Source organism: Telmatherina bonti (genome assembly GCF_933228915.1).
Source record: "Telmatherina bonti genome assembly, chromosome: 8".
In the NCBI taxonomy this organism is placed as follows: Eukaryota; Metazoa; Chordata; class Actinopteri; order Atheriniformes; family Telmatherinidae; genus Telmatherina; species Telmatherina bonti.
Genome location: NC_136626.1, coordinates 22,716,010 through 22,728,218, shown reverse-complemented (window position 1 = coordinate 22,728,218; position 12,209 = coordinate 22,716,010). Strand labels below are relative to the sequence as shown.

Sequence of the window (12,209 nt, the reverse complement as noted above, 5' to 3'; positions counted from 1 at the left end):
ATACTGGCAAGAATGGCACTCATATAATTGATGGAGTTTTATTTTCTTTAAATACAAGCATTTCTATAATAACTTTAAGGATAAAGTAAATACAAAACTTCGTTTATGCATCCTTGAACTGAGATAAGATATATAAGGGTTGGAAAGTGACTGACTGCATGCTTGCTGGTGGCCTCAGCCCTCTAGTAACGAAACAGGTGAAAGCAACAGGTGACAGGCCACCCTTTGTTGATACATGGAGCCACTTCAGCAGATTAGCTGTTTTCTAAGTATTAGCAGAGAGTGTTCCTTAAGAAGTAAGAAGCATCTCAGGACACTGACAGATGGATGAGGGCTTTTCTTCAATATCCAGCCAAACAAATGCACAAACAAGAACAAATACATGCTCACTGATATTCATTTTTACATTCAGTACTGTATAAACCTCTGCAAAGAAAATTGCTTCTCATCCTATTAGAGGCTTCAGAAAAACACAGAGCAGATTGAACACATTGTGAAGGACCCTTTGCTATTGCTGTATGATAAAAAGAGAGAGAGGATCAAGCCTCAATTTGCGGCCCATCTCTTGGGACACTGACAAATACCAGGCTTACGTAGACTTAGGTCAAATGACATCTGTAATTTGGTCATGTGACATGACAACAATCCTACAAAAGAGGCTTAATTTTGTGAAGAGAAAATATTTTAGTCTTACTGGGAAAATTAACATTTAATTGTATTTACACCTAAAAGCAGCAGACAATCAAATACAATGGAATGAGTTACATATGTACGGCAACAAATGGAATATGTTAAAAAAAAAAAAAGAAAAAAAAAGAAAGAAAGTTTCATTTAAAAAGATTTTCCACAAAAATATAGTTCATGAAAAGGTCCAAGATGTCCCAAGAGAACAGTGGATAACAGCAATCACTCTTGTAATCTCAAAATCCTCATACATGGAAAAGAGAAAGTAGTAATAAATGCTGAATTTCCCTAAGACTTGGTCTTATGAAAGAAATTAAATTTGAAAGAATTGAATCAAAGTCTGCCCACGTATTATAATGAGTGGAGTTTGGCGAGCAAATAAACCAGTGTTTTGTTTCTTGAAAAAAAAATAATGATAATAGTTTCCAATGTGATCTTTGACCAATGACAAAGAAGCTTTATTTCAGGAACATTAACCAACAGCCTGCAAATTCTTTGCATTGAACTTTAAAACCCACTTTATGCTCCTCTGCAAATGAAGAAAAACAATTACTGATGTTTCTCATTTTCTTTCTCCATGTTGAAGCTTGTGGGTATTCATAAGTACCACTGGGACCAGGACACCCTATGGAAAGTTGATGACTGAGTCTATACTGATAATTGTAATAATAATACTGATAATCGTGGCATGGAATCTGCCACTGTATGTCTTAGACCAGGGCTGTTCAAGTTCTGTCCTCGAGGGCCACTGTCCTGCAGGTTTTTTAATGTATACCTGTTTCAACACACCAGCCTCAAATTAAATGGATCCAACAGCCAATGAACGTCTGCACAATGACTCCTTAATTTGATTCAGGCGTGTTTGAGCAAAGATACATCAAAAACCTGCAGGACTGTGGCCCTTGAGGACTGGAGCTGGGCACCCCTGTCTTAGACCGGGGGTGCCCAAGTTTGGTCCTCAAGATCTACCATCTTGCAACTTTTAGATGCAACATTTGTCCTGAAGATTGGGGATCGGACTCAGCGATCCCTGTCTTATACACTTGGGTGAAAAATCTGAGTTGCCAGCTAAGTTGTATCAGTTCGTGGGGCAAGATGGCAGACAGGCTTTGTGAACTCAAACATCTGGAAAGTGGGTGCTTATAATGTTCAGCCAAGACCACAGTCCAGAAGAGTTTCACTTCCTATCTCTGACAAATGCTCCTCTGAAATAAGGGAGACTGGGGGCATTGAGTCCAAACAGGTCAGTATTGGTGTTTGCTTTGTAGACAATCCCCAAACCTGACAGTGGTCACCTGGGTTGAAGGGAGCTGTCAGGATGAAAAAAAGGTATTGGAGCTTGGCTAATTTGAGGTGCCCTAAAGGTTGCTGGCATAAACCAATAAATGAAACTAAAATGCACTTATTATCGGCACATATTCTGTGTGAATTCCAATTGCTTTATTATGTATGTTTTGGGTTTTTGTTTTAACTTGAAACAAAAACCCAACAAAGCTATAATACAGTAAGTGGGTTGATCATGAGACAGGACTCATCACCTATTTATATCTCCCTCATGCTGTCTGAAAAGATTTCAAAGTGGTAACAGAGACCTCTGGAGGTGGATTGATGTGTGTAACACCAGAGCATGGACTGCAGAGGTTCTATAAACCTAGGATGGGAAGAGTTTGTCGGTTTTGGGTCAACACACTGGACACATTTTCTTTGAGCCACAAGATGCCAGTTTTGAAATAGAACATCATAACAATGTGTGCTTCACTTCCCATTACGGCCTAGGGCTTGCACAGATCAAATTGTGGCTATTGCTGTTTTACAGCAAAGTTTTTTTTAAAAGTTTTTTTTAATTTTTTTTGGCAGTGCACTTAAACCCCATAGATACCTTCATCTTCATCTTCATCTTCTGCCGCTTATCCGGGGTCGGGTCGCGGGGGCAGAAGCCTAAGCAGGGAAGCCCAGACTTCCCTCTCCCCAGCCACATTTGCCAACTCTGGGATCCCGAGGCGTTCCCAGGCCAGCCGAGAGATATAATCCCTCCAGCATGTCCTGGGTCTTCCTCGGGGTCTCCTCCCAGAGGGACGTGCCTGGAACACCTCACCAGGGAGGCGTCCAGGAGGCATCCTGACCAGATGCCCGAGCCACTTCAACTGGTTCCTCTCAATGCGGAGGAGCAGCGGCAGCCAATAGATACCAATTAATTTAATCAACACTGAATTATAATTACATGATTAAAATTTTTTGCCTCACATGGATCCTATAGGTGTCAAAGGAGACAAGACAGTTTGGTTCGACATTATGAATTTTTTAAACATCATTACATCCTACCAATGCTTCTAAACATGCATATTAAGAAAACTAGCTTAGACACCATAAATTCTTTCAAAGTTACAAGAAAAGGAGCTAACAGTGTTTGCATAAGGGATAAACTGTCATAGTTTGGCAGTAGTGAAGACTAGATTGTGGGCACAAGAGGCAAGCAGGTGCAAAAAGAAATGTTTAATCACTACCAGAAAGTCTGCAGGGCTAGCAATCTAAAGGTACAGACAAGGCTGAAGAAAGAATCTAAAAGAAGGCTGAAAACTAGCAAAGAAATAAAACTGACACATTTAAATATACTGTGGATCACTAGCGGGACACAGGCAGAGTGGGTTAGTTAAAGCAAACCAGGTGAATTAATGACAGAAAGAAGGAAGTAAAACAGAACGTACATGGGGAAAAAAAGCAACTAAATAAAACCAGAAAACAGGACTAAAATATGACAATACCACAATATAATTGCCAACATGGCATGAACTGTTTATCGTGTTCACCATCTTAGTTTAGTGTGCACACATGTAGTAAAAACAGACTAAATGCTGATAAGCATGAAAACGATGACTGGTCATAAACAAAACTATTGTTCATGTTAAATTTTTGTCCTTGAGGGAACATTAAAAAGCTTGCCAAATGTCTTCATGGACATCTGCACCAAAATCTAAACTTTCTTGTTTCCCAGACATTCCCTTCTTGATGCAAAACTGACTCTTTCTCAATGCTCTGCTGTGGGGCTGGGGTTCAGTTTACCCATTTCTTGTTCAAGTTTCTCCTTCACTTTGGTAAAACCAGGTCTTCTGCGTGGCTCCTGCTCCCAGCAGAGTTTCATCAAGGAGTAAATGCAGGGGGGACAATCCACCGGAGCCTCCATCCGATACCCTCCCTCCACTTTCTCTTTCACCTCCTTCAGGGACTGCAGCATAGAACAAAAAGCAATCAGTTGAAAAACACAACAAAAAAAAGATTATCTAAGCATGCTGATGGTTAAATCAAACCAGTTTTTCTTAAAATTAATTTAGAAAAATATCAAATTAAAGTAGGCATTTATGTGCTATCATATAAAAGAAGTAGCAGTCAAGTGATGCTTGTCAAAATGTACCGGATGTACTGATATCATCAATGTGAGTACCTCTATCGAAAAGCTTTTACTGTTAAATGTCTAAAGGGGCTTTAGGGGCGGCTTTAGTTCAGGAGGAAGAGCAGTCATCCTTCAACTGGAAAGATGGCTTCCCCTGACTAAATGCCAAAGTGTCCTGGGGCAAGACACTGAACCCCAAGCTGCCCTCCGATGTGCCTATCAAAGTATGAACGTGTTGTATGAGTGTGCGTGTGAATGGGTGAATGTGACAAGTAGTGTAAAGCGCTTTGAGTGGTCTGCATGACTAGAAAAGCGCTATATAAGTACAAGTCCATTTACCATTCCATTTAAAGCGTTCAGGTGTGTGTTAGTGTCATGCCAAGGATAAAACATCAGTAATGATCTTTGTGAAGGTGTACACAATAAGAAGAGCGTGAGAGCATTCACAAACAACTATTTTTACATACTACTAAATTATGAGATGAACGTTTTAGTGCTTTGGTGAATTGGTAAATATATTATTCACACGATGACGTTTATCTGGAGTATCATTTATCTCATTTTAAGCCTGGTAAAGACCAGAAGATTTTCTATGATGTCTTGACCAACTAAAACAAGAATCTTTCAGATGAGAACTCATATATTAGTGCAGAAAGTCGGAACGTGAATTGTTAAACAATGTTAAACAAATGGTTATCGATCAGTAATCGGCTGCATTTAAACAGATGACCACAGAAGAACAGTTCAAAATAGACAATGAGGTTGCAAGATACAAGCTGAGTAGTGATCTAATTCAGCTTTATCCTGCTGATCCCTAACAGAACTGCTAGTTGAGATGTGTTACTGATTAGCGAGTATGTATTACCTGACGGAAACCAGTGTCACAAACTAATCTAGCTAGGAGTCTTTAGTCCTTCTATTACAGGTGATATGTTTAAACCACTATCTAAATCTGACCTCTTAACACAGTTATAACATACATCAGCCTTTAAATGCATTGTGTCCACTACAGTGGACATCTAAAGACTTTTTCTAGTATATTCATAAGTCAGGATGCTATATTTGCAATTTTGTCACTTCAGTGGACATTTGGAGAGTCAGCCAATACACTGCCACTCACTGAATAATAAACCAATATAGTATACATTTCATATACACATATACATGTAATTACCAAGTTTACCTCAGTGATAAACAGGGCAAGTTATTTAGTAATATATTGCATGTAAAATAATGTGACATTGCTTTTTTTTTTTTTTTTTTTTTATAATTCATGCATCAGAGGGTTAACAATGACGGACAAAAACCTCCTGGCATGAACACAATAATAAAGCAACAATATTATTTAGTTTCTTGGCTTAAGCCAACAGAACTCCATGATAGGTCATGGTTCTTTACAGGTGCTCTATCATGGTCAAGGTCAAGCCTCAAATCTCATCAATCTACGCAGATGAGTTTGACTGATCTGCTGTTGTAAAGAGAGAGCTGAGCTGAAAGGTGCATGTCTCAATTTGCTGTTCCATCTTTGTTCCAACACTTACCAATGGACATTAGGTTTAGGTAGTGACTGAAAGAATGAGATCATAGATACAAATATGACTGCTGAATAATATACTATACACTGAATAGCTTTCACAGTCAGAACACCCAGTACATACCATCTTAGGGTAAGGCTGGCGACCATATGAGAAGATCTCCCATAGAAGAACCCCATAACTCCAAATATCGGACTTTGTGGTGAATTTCTGGTGGATAAGGAACAAATAGTGTTGAATCTACATACCAGCAATAACAGATCTCATTGCTCTGAGATCTAATTGTTTTAGACAGCAAAAACAACACATTCATTCTCAACATATGTGTGTGTGTGTGTGTGTGTGTGTGTGTGTGTGTGTGTGTGTGTGTGTATATATATATATATATACACACACACACACACACACACACACATATATATATATATATATATATGTATGTATGTATACACACAGATATACTGTATATATACTTTTTTAATGTTTTGCTTTTGTTTGGTTTATAGGTTTTCCTGTTCATTGGTTATGAACTTGCTCTATGGCAATCCTTATTTTATTCAAGTTTATTTTATCTGTCATTTATCTTGTTTTTATCTTTGTCCCTGTAAGTCACCTTGTCCTGGCTTTATGATAACCAATCCTACAACAATTCGGTATTATCCTACTGTAGTATATCATATATACACCAGTTTTCCCTTTGTTAATTTTCTTAGTTCTGTGTTTACAGCACCCATCATGTCAAGCTTAGTTTTCCTTGTGCTGCAGCTTTCACCTTCAATTGTTGGAATCAGAAGTTGGAGAAATAAACGTTAATTTTGTATTTCCCTTTATATCTGTTTAAGTTCAGTTTAGTTGAAGAAATATACAGAAATACTAAATTAGAGCTGATTAATGATTTACTTAATAGACGAATTATGTAATATTTAGAAGTATGGAGGCAAAAATATAAATAAGAAAAAAAAAAAGAAAAGCAAAACTAGATTAGGTGTTTCTTAAACATGCCTCTTTCTTCAGCGCTTCAGGTGCAGTCCACTTGACCGGCAGCTTGGCTTTATCTGTTTCCTTGGAGTACACCTTGGCCAGACCGAAGTCACTGACTTTGGCCACGCTGTCCTCAGAGACAAGGACGTTACGAGCTGCCAAATCTCTGTGAATGAGCTTCTTTGACTCCAGGTACTCCATCCCTTCACACACATCACTGACCACAAAGACAGCAGATAGTTAAATGTACCAAACTACACACATTCCATATTCTCCCGCACATAAAAATGCAAACAGATTTTCATGTTCAGACTCACAGAGCAAACTGAAGCAGCTGTAGAATATTTATAACTGAGCGTCCTCTTGTCCTGAGAAAGTTCACAAGGTTTCCCTGCAACACACAAGTGGATTGCACTAAACATAGTGGTGCCAAACCAAGTCTTTTTCAAAGTGTCAAGAGAGTATAATTATACTTGAGGCTCAGCAACCGCTTAAATGTTTTATTTGTTTATTTTTCAGTAAATAATTAAAATGAGTTTTCCTACTGAGCTGCTGATGGTTAAAAAGCCACATTGAAAGCTTTTTGCTGCAGATCTGACTCTCACAGCTCAGTTTAGCTTTCGGTTTAAATCAAAATGTCCTACGAATGAAAAGCAAGAACAATACATTCTTTAATGTTCTTTGTCAGGAGAAAGCCCATTATTATACCACCGCTTTTCTTGATATAGACCAACATGGTTTAGTCCAATTAGCTGAACATTTTACGCTGTCATGTTCAGTGGAGCTTTAATATTTCTTTAATATTTATATAGAACATTACTTCCAATAGGTTATAGATATTCATATCAAACTTTATTTTTTTAAACTTTTATAAAGATCTATAGTTATAACATAGTTATAACTATAACATAGTTATAGTTATTTATATCAAACTTTTATATCTTCTGTGAACTATTCACTGTTATTTAAAAGCAACTAACAAATTATACACTTTCTGTACCTTAGTCATAAGTTCTGTGACAATGTGAAGCCCCTTATGAAGGATGACACCCAACAGTTGTACCAGGTTTTTATGTTGCAGCTTCCTGGAAGAGGTGATTCATCAAGTCAGAAATGACAGCAATTTAAATAAAAACCTGACAGGTCACAGACATGCAATCCCTATTGTTGGTTGTTTGCTAGTAACTATATCTTTCTAAAATACTGTAGTATTTCAAGAGAATTTCAGAACTCACGTCATCACTGTGGTTTCCTGCAGGAAGGCCTGAGCTGTGACATCACATTTAATGATCTTCACTGCCACCCTCTGGCCCATATATTCTCCCTCATAAACAGCTGAGGGTGGAAAAGAACTTTTTTATCTTTATGAATGAAGGTGTTGTGATAAGTAAACACAAAGGAATGTGAAGGTTTAGGTATTCCTGGTAAAAAATAAAATAAATACAGAAATAAATGTGTTGCAATTACGGTGAATGGTTGTATGTATGTATGTATTTATTTATTATTTATTCCTTGATTAATCTGTCATTTTAAAGTAAAATAAGGGGAGACACACTGATCTAATAATCTGAAGGACACTGGCCCAAGAGGTTCAGAGTTGGTGATCTCAGCTTGAACAGATCTTTTGACTAGGCTGACCTAGCTTTAACAAAAAAAGTAAAACAAAAAGCTAATCTCACCCCCAAATTCCCCTTCTCCAATATTTTCTCCTAGTGTGAGCTTTGTAATGTCCAGCAGCCATCCAGCTGGAAAGGAAAAAGACATTAATAACTATAAATAAAACAAACACAGATAGTACCACTGACTCATCTTCACCAAGAAGCTTTCCTCCTAACATTGTAATTTTTGTGGACTGCTTGACACTGTGCTTACTTTTGGACAATTCCAACTCAGCTGACTTGGTTCCTTGTTTCTGTTTGGGCTTCATAAGAGTTGTAGCGATGGGACCTTTGTTTCTTGAGTAATACTGCAAAGAAAGAAACACATGACAAGACCTTGTTTGCCATTTTTGTTGTCTCTATCACTTTTTTTTCCATCATTTGACAAAGAGACTGTTGTTTTCTAACAACAGAATATGACCAAATTAACCCGTAGTAAAGTTTTTCATGACACATTCACTCAGGCTGGTTTTTTATGGTAAGTTGTCCTCCCTTTGCAGGAAAAAGTCGCCTTGCACAGAGTGACTCAGGCATAAAACCATATGTTGCTCTATGATAGGAAATAGCTCCTATGTTTTCTGAGACTATCAGCGAGCTCACTGCTTTTCCTTGTTGTCAGTAATGCCGATAAGTGCTCAGGCTCTCAAACACCCTCAGCATACATAGAGGTGACATGCAAATCCCTGTGGATTTGAAATGCTTTAAAAAAAACATAAATGAATAGTAAAATGTATAAGCCACTAACTATGTAGCTGTTGGTAATTTTGTAAGACTGTATTTTATAACAAGCAAACAAACCCATTTCCATTTATTCTAAACCTCAACATGTTTTTTTTCTTAACTCCTAATCATTGGCCAGTGGGTTCAGTGGAAAATAATCATGAGTGGGAGGAAGCAGAAAAATTCAATGATGTGTAAAATGTCTCATAACAGCACTATTACACAGCTTTCTGACTTTAAAAGTCAATGCTTCTGCCTCATTTCTAAGGCGCCTCATTTTAATGGCACATTGATATTTGTTATTCACCTTCCTTAGAGTCATCATTGCTCTGCAGCATCCAATGCTGAGAAAACACACTTTACAACAGTTTTAAAAAGATTATCTTCATAGTGACATAGGATGAGATAGTGGCCAGGATGGCGGGGGAAAAAAACCCTTGGACCCCTGGCTAAAACCCCCAGAATATTACGTTTTAAGGGACGACATAGATGAATGTTAAAAGAAAAGGAAAGACTTAAAAGTTTTGTAAGAATAATTGTGACTGGCTAGATGTCTCGGGGCAGATACTATGTTGGGTGAACTTAACACAGCGTCCACAACAATGCTAAAGTTAGCCTCTGATTCACAGCTTCAAATTCACGACATGCATTATTTTTTTTCATTAATTACTGATTTTTTGAGAACCTTGACCACATTAGACTAGGTCCAGATAAAAAAAACTACAATACTCAGAGTCAGACTTGTCAAACAGGGACTGAAATATCCGACACAGTGTGAAAACACTCTTGAAACACAGCTTCTGAGTTGTGAAACTTTCATTCTATTTGCGAGGTTTCATATATCAGAAACTGTTTAATTAGTCTAAATGCTGTGTAGAATATTTCAGTTCAACGCAATTTCAACTAATAGATCAGTCATGTACATCCTTTTTATAAAGTTTTGTTCAAACTAACATAAAAAAATACCAAAATAAAATCTGAAAAACTTGACTTTTCAGGATGAGAAGATTGAAAAAAAAAACATGAAATAGAACATATTTAAATTCCTGTAACTTGGTTAAAGAAACCACTCAGTATGACCAGAAAGTAATGTGTGTCCAGTAAGCTCAGTTCTCATACCTCTATCATGTCAATGAGGTTGTAAAAATATTGTTTGTTGTCAATGGTCAGCTTGTTGTCCTGGTAAATCACCCGGTAATGAATGACCTCTCCGGAGAAGCTGACACACAGGACGTAGTCCCCTGGATGACGGATACTTTCTCTCACCAGAAACAGGCCATTTTCAGCTGGCTGTAGCTTACACACCGCCTCTGAACCAGAGATCTTCCCGTGAAACCAGCTAATTAAAGACATCAAGCACACACCCAAGCATATATTGATGAATCTATCTCTGTGAAGCAACAAAAGATAAATAAAGACAATTGCATGAAGTAAAATGTAATATAACATTGGGGAGGAAATCAAAACTTATCAGAAAACAAACCTAAAAGCACAATTTTAATACACAGTAAGCTAACATAATCATTTTTCTAAGCTAGCCTCCACAGACAAAACAAAAGAAAAATCATACACGATATTAAAGGTTGTCATTGTTTTTAAGTCAGTGTGTTGCTTCTAATGTTGTCGTGTCGGCAACCTTTGGCTTGCTCTGCAACTTTCTCCATGAAATATCAATACAGCTGAAAAAAGCCTTTTGTAACCTGTGAACCTGGTAAACCTTCTAAATCTCCACTTTCTGATATCATATCAGTAAAATAACTGCTCAGCAGTTTGGCAACACAGCAGCAGTAATTCGTACAGTAATTTTATCTGTCACATATAACTAGTAGGTAAATTTCTCCTCCCTCTCTCACCACCACTGGACCTAAATAGTTTATTTACTATTCTACAGGTCTTACATAACCACAGAATTTGGCTAGTTGGAATGAATGCACTGAGTATTTGGCCTTCAAAAAGGGGAAATTAGAGTCATTAATCCCAAGACAGTGTTTGTTTGAACTGTCATCATCCGCCCACATGGTGTGGTCACAAGATATGTTATAAAGCTGGACTACAACGGAGGCTAAATTCAAAGACACCCCCCACATCAAACAGTGCATGTGATGCCTCTTAACACACAAGAGTGTCCTGAAGATATGTGATCACTGCATGAGAGATGCAGAAGAAGATGGGGAGACTCACGGCATGAGGCTCAGGTTGGGGTCCACTCGCAGAGCCTTCCTCTCACGAACATTGCTGGAGTTAATGAGTCCCTCGTCTCCTGTAGTGTTATGTCTGGCCTTGCAATATCCCTTCCTCTATAAAAGAAAAGAAAGAAAAGTTCCAAAACCAGTTCCCATAAATAAAATCCTTCTGTTGTTACTCTAAAACTTCTATAAAATATAATAAGTCTTCATACCAAGCTTGCATCAACAATAGTGAGAAAGTCTCCCTTATGATACACCAGTTCTCCAGATTTGGCTTTCTTATTATCACTCTTGGCTACACACTGTGTTCCAGCTGCCCAATTCATCTGTGGAGATGAGGATAAAATTACAAAAAAACAACAGAAGAAGCATCAGCCCTCCGACTTCAACTAAATGTTCAACTTCAAGACAAAAAATGTGGCATAGAGAAAACATGAAATTTTAAGTGAGAAATTTTGCAATCATGTGAAAAATGTTAGTTTGTAACAAATTATATCGAAACAACTTTCCTAAAAAAAAAATTGGGATGGAGGCTGAAGAAGTAGGTGGTAGCGAAAAGAAACAGATGGAGGGATGTGTTACATCTAATTAGGACACAAATTAACATCTGCCATTTGCACTGTGGTTCATTCCACACCACCTGCTGCTATATATTTACATAATTATTACAATCTTACACTATTGCTTCCTGTTACATGTATCTATTTTTATAGGAGTATTTTCTAGTTAGATTGTTTTATTACACACCCTTATAGTTTCTCTTAATGTCTTATTTTTGTTTTTCTATTTCTAAATTTCATGTTCCATGTGGCAAACTAAGAAAATTCTTAGTTTTTGAAACCTTTTTGCCGACAATGGCAATAAATCTGCTTCTGATTCTCACATAAAAGTTCAGAAATATGATCGTGTATAAAAACAGCACTTTAGAGGGGCAGTCTCTCAGACGTAAAAATAGGCAGAAGTTTAGCAATTTGAAAAAAGAGGGAAATACAATTTCAGAATACATTAGATATCCCATCAATCATGTAGTCTGTAGTAGGTCATCAATCACGCCATC

General features: G+C 37.5%; 1 protein-coding gene across 1 annotated transcript; it reads right to left on the bottom strand.

The window, feature by feature from the left end:
• Window positions 1-3,709: 3,709 nt before the first annotated feature.
• Window positions 3,710-11,478, bottom strand: matk (megakaryocyte-associated tyrosine kinase; the record flags this gene model as incomplete). The annotated part of the gene is made up of 11 exons (XM_079245641.1): window positions 3,710-3,907; window positions 5,731-5,817; window positions 6,610-6,805; window positions 6,906-6,979; window positions 7,589-7,673; window positions 7,824-7,923; window positions 8,268-8,333; window positions 8,461-8,554; window positions 10,086-10,305; window positions 11,148-11,263; window positions 11,365-11,478. The coding sequence occupies 11 exons, from the start codon at window positions 11,476-11,478 to the stop codon at window positions 3,710-3,712; spliced, it is 1,350 nt and encodes a 449-aa protein (XP_079101767.1).
• Window positions 11,479-12,209: the final 731 nt, after the last annotated feature.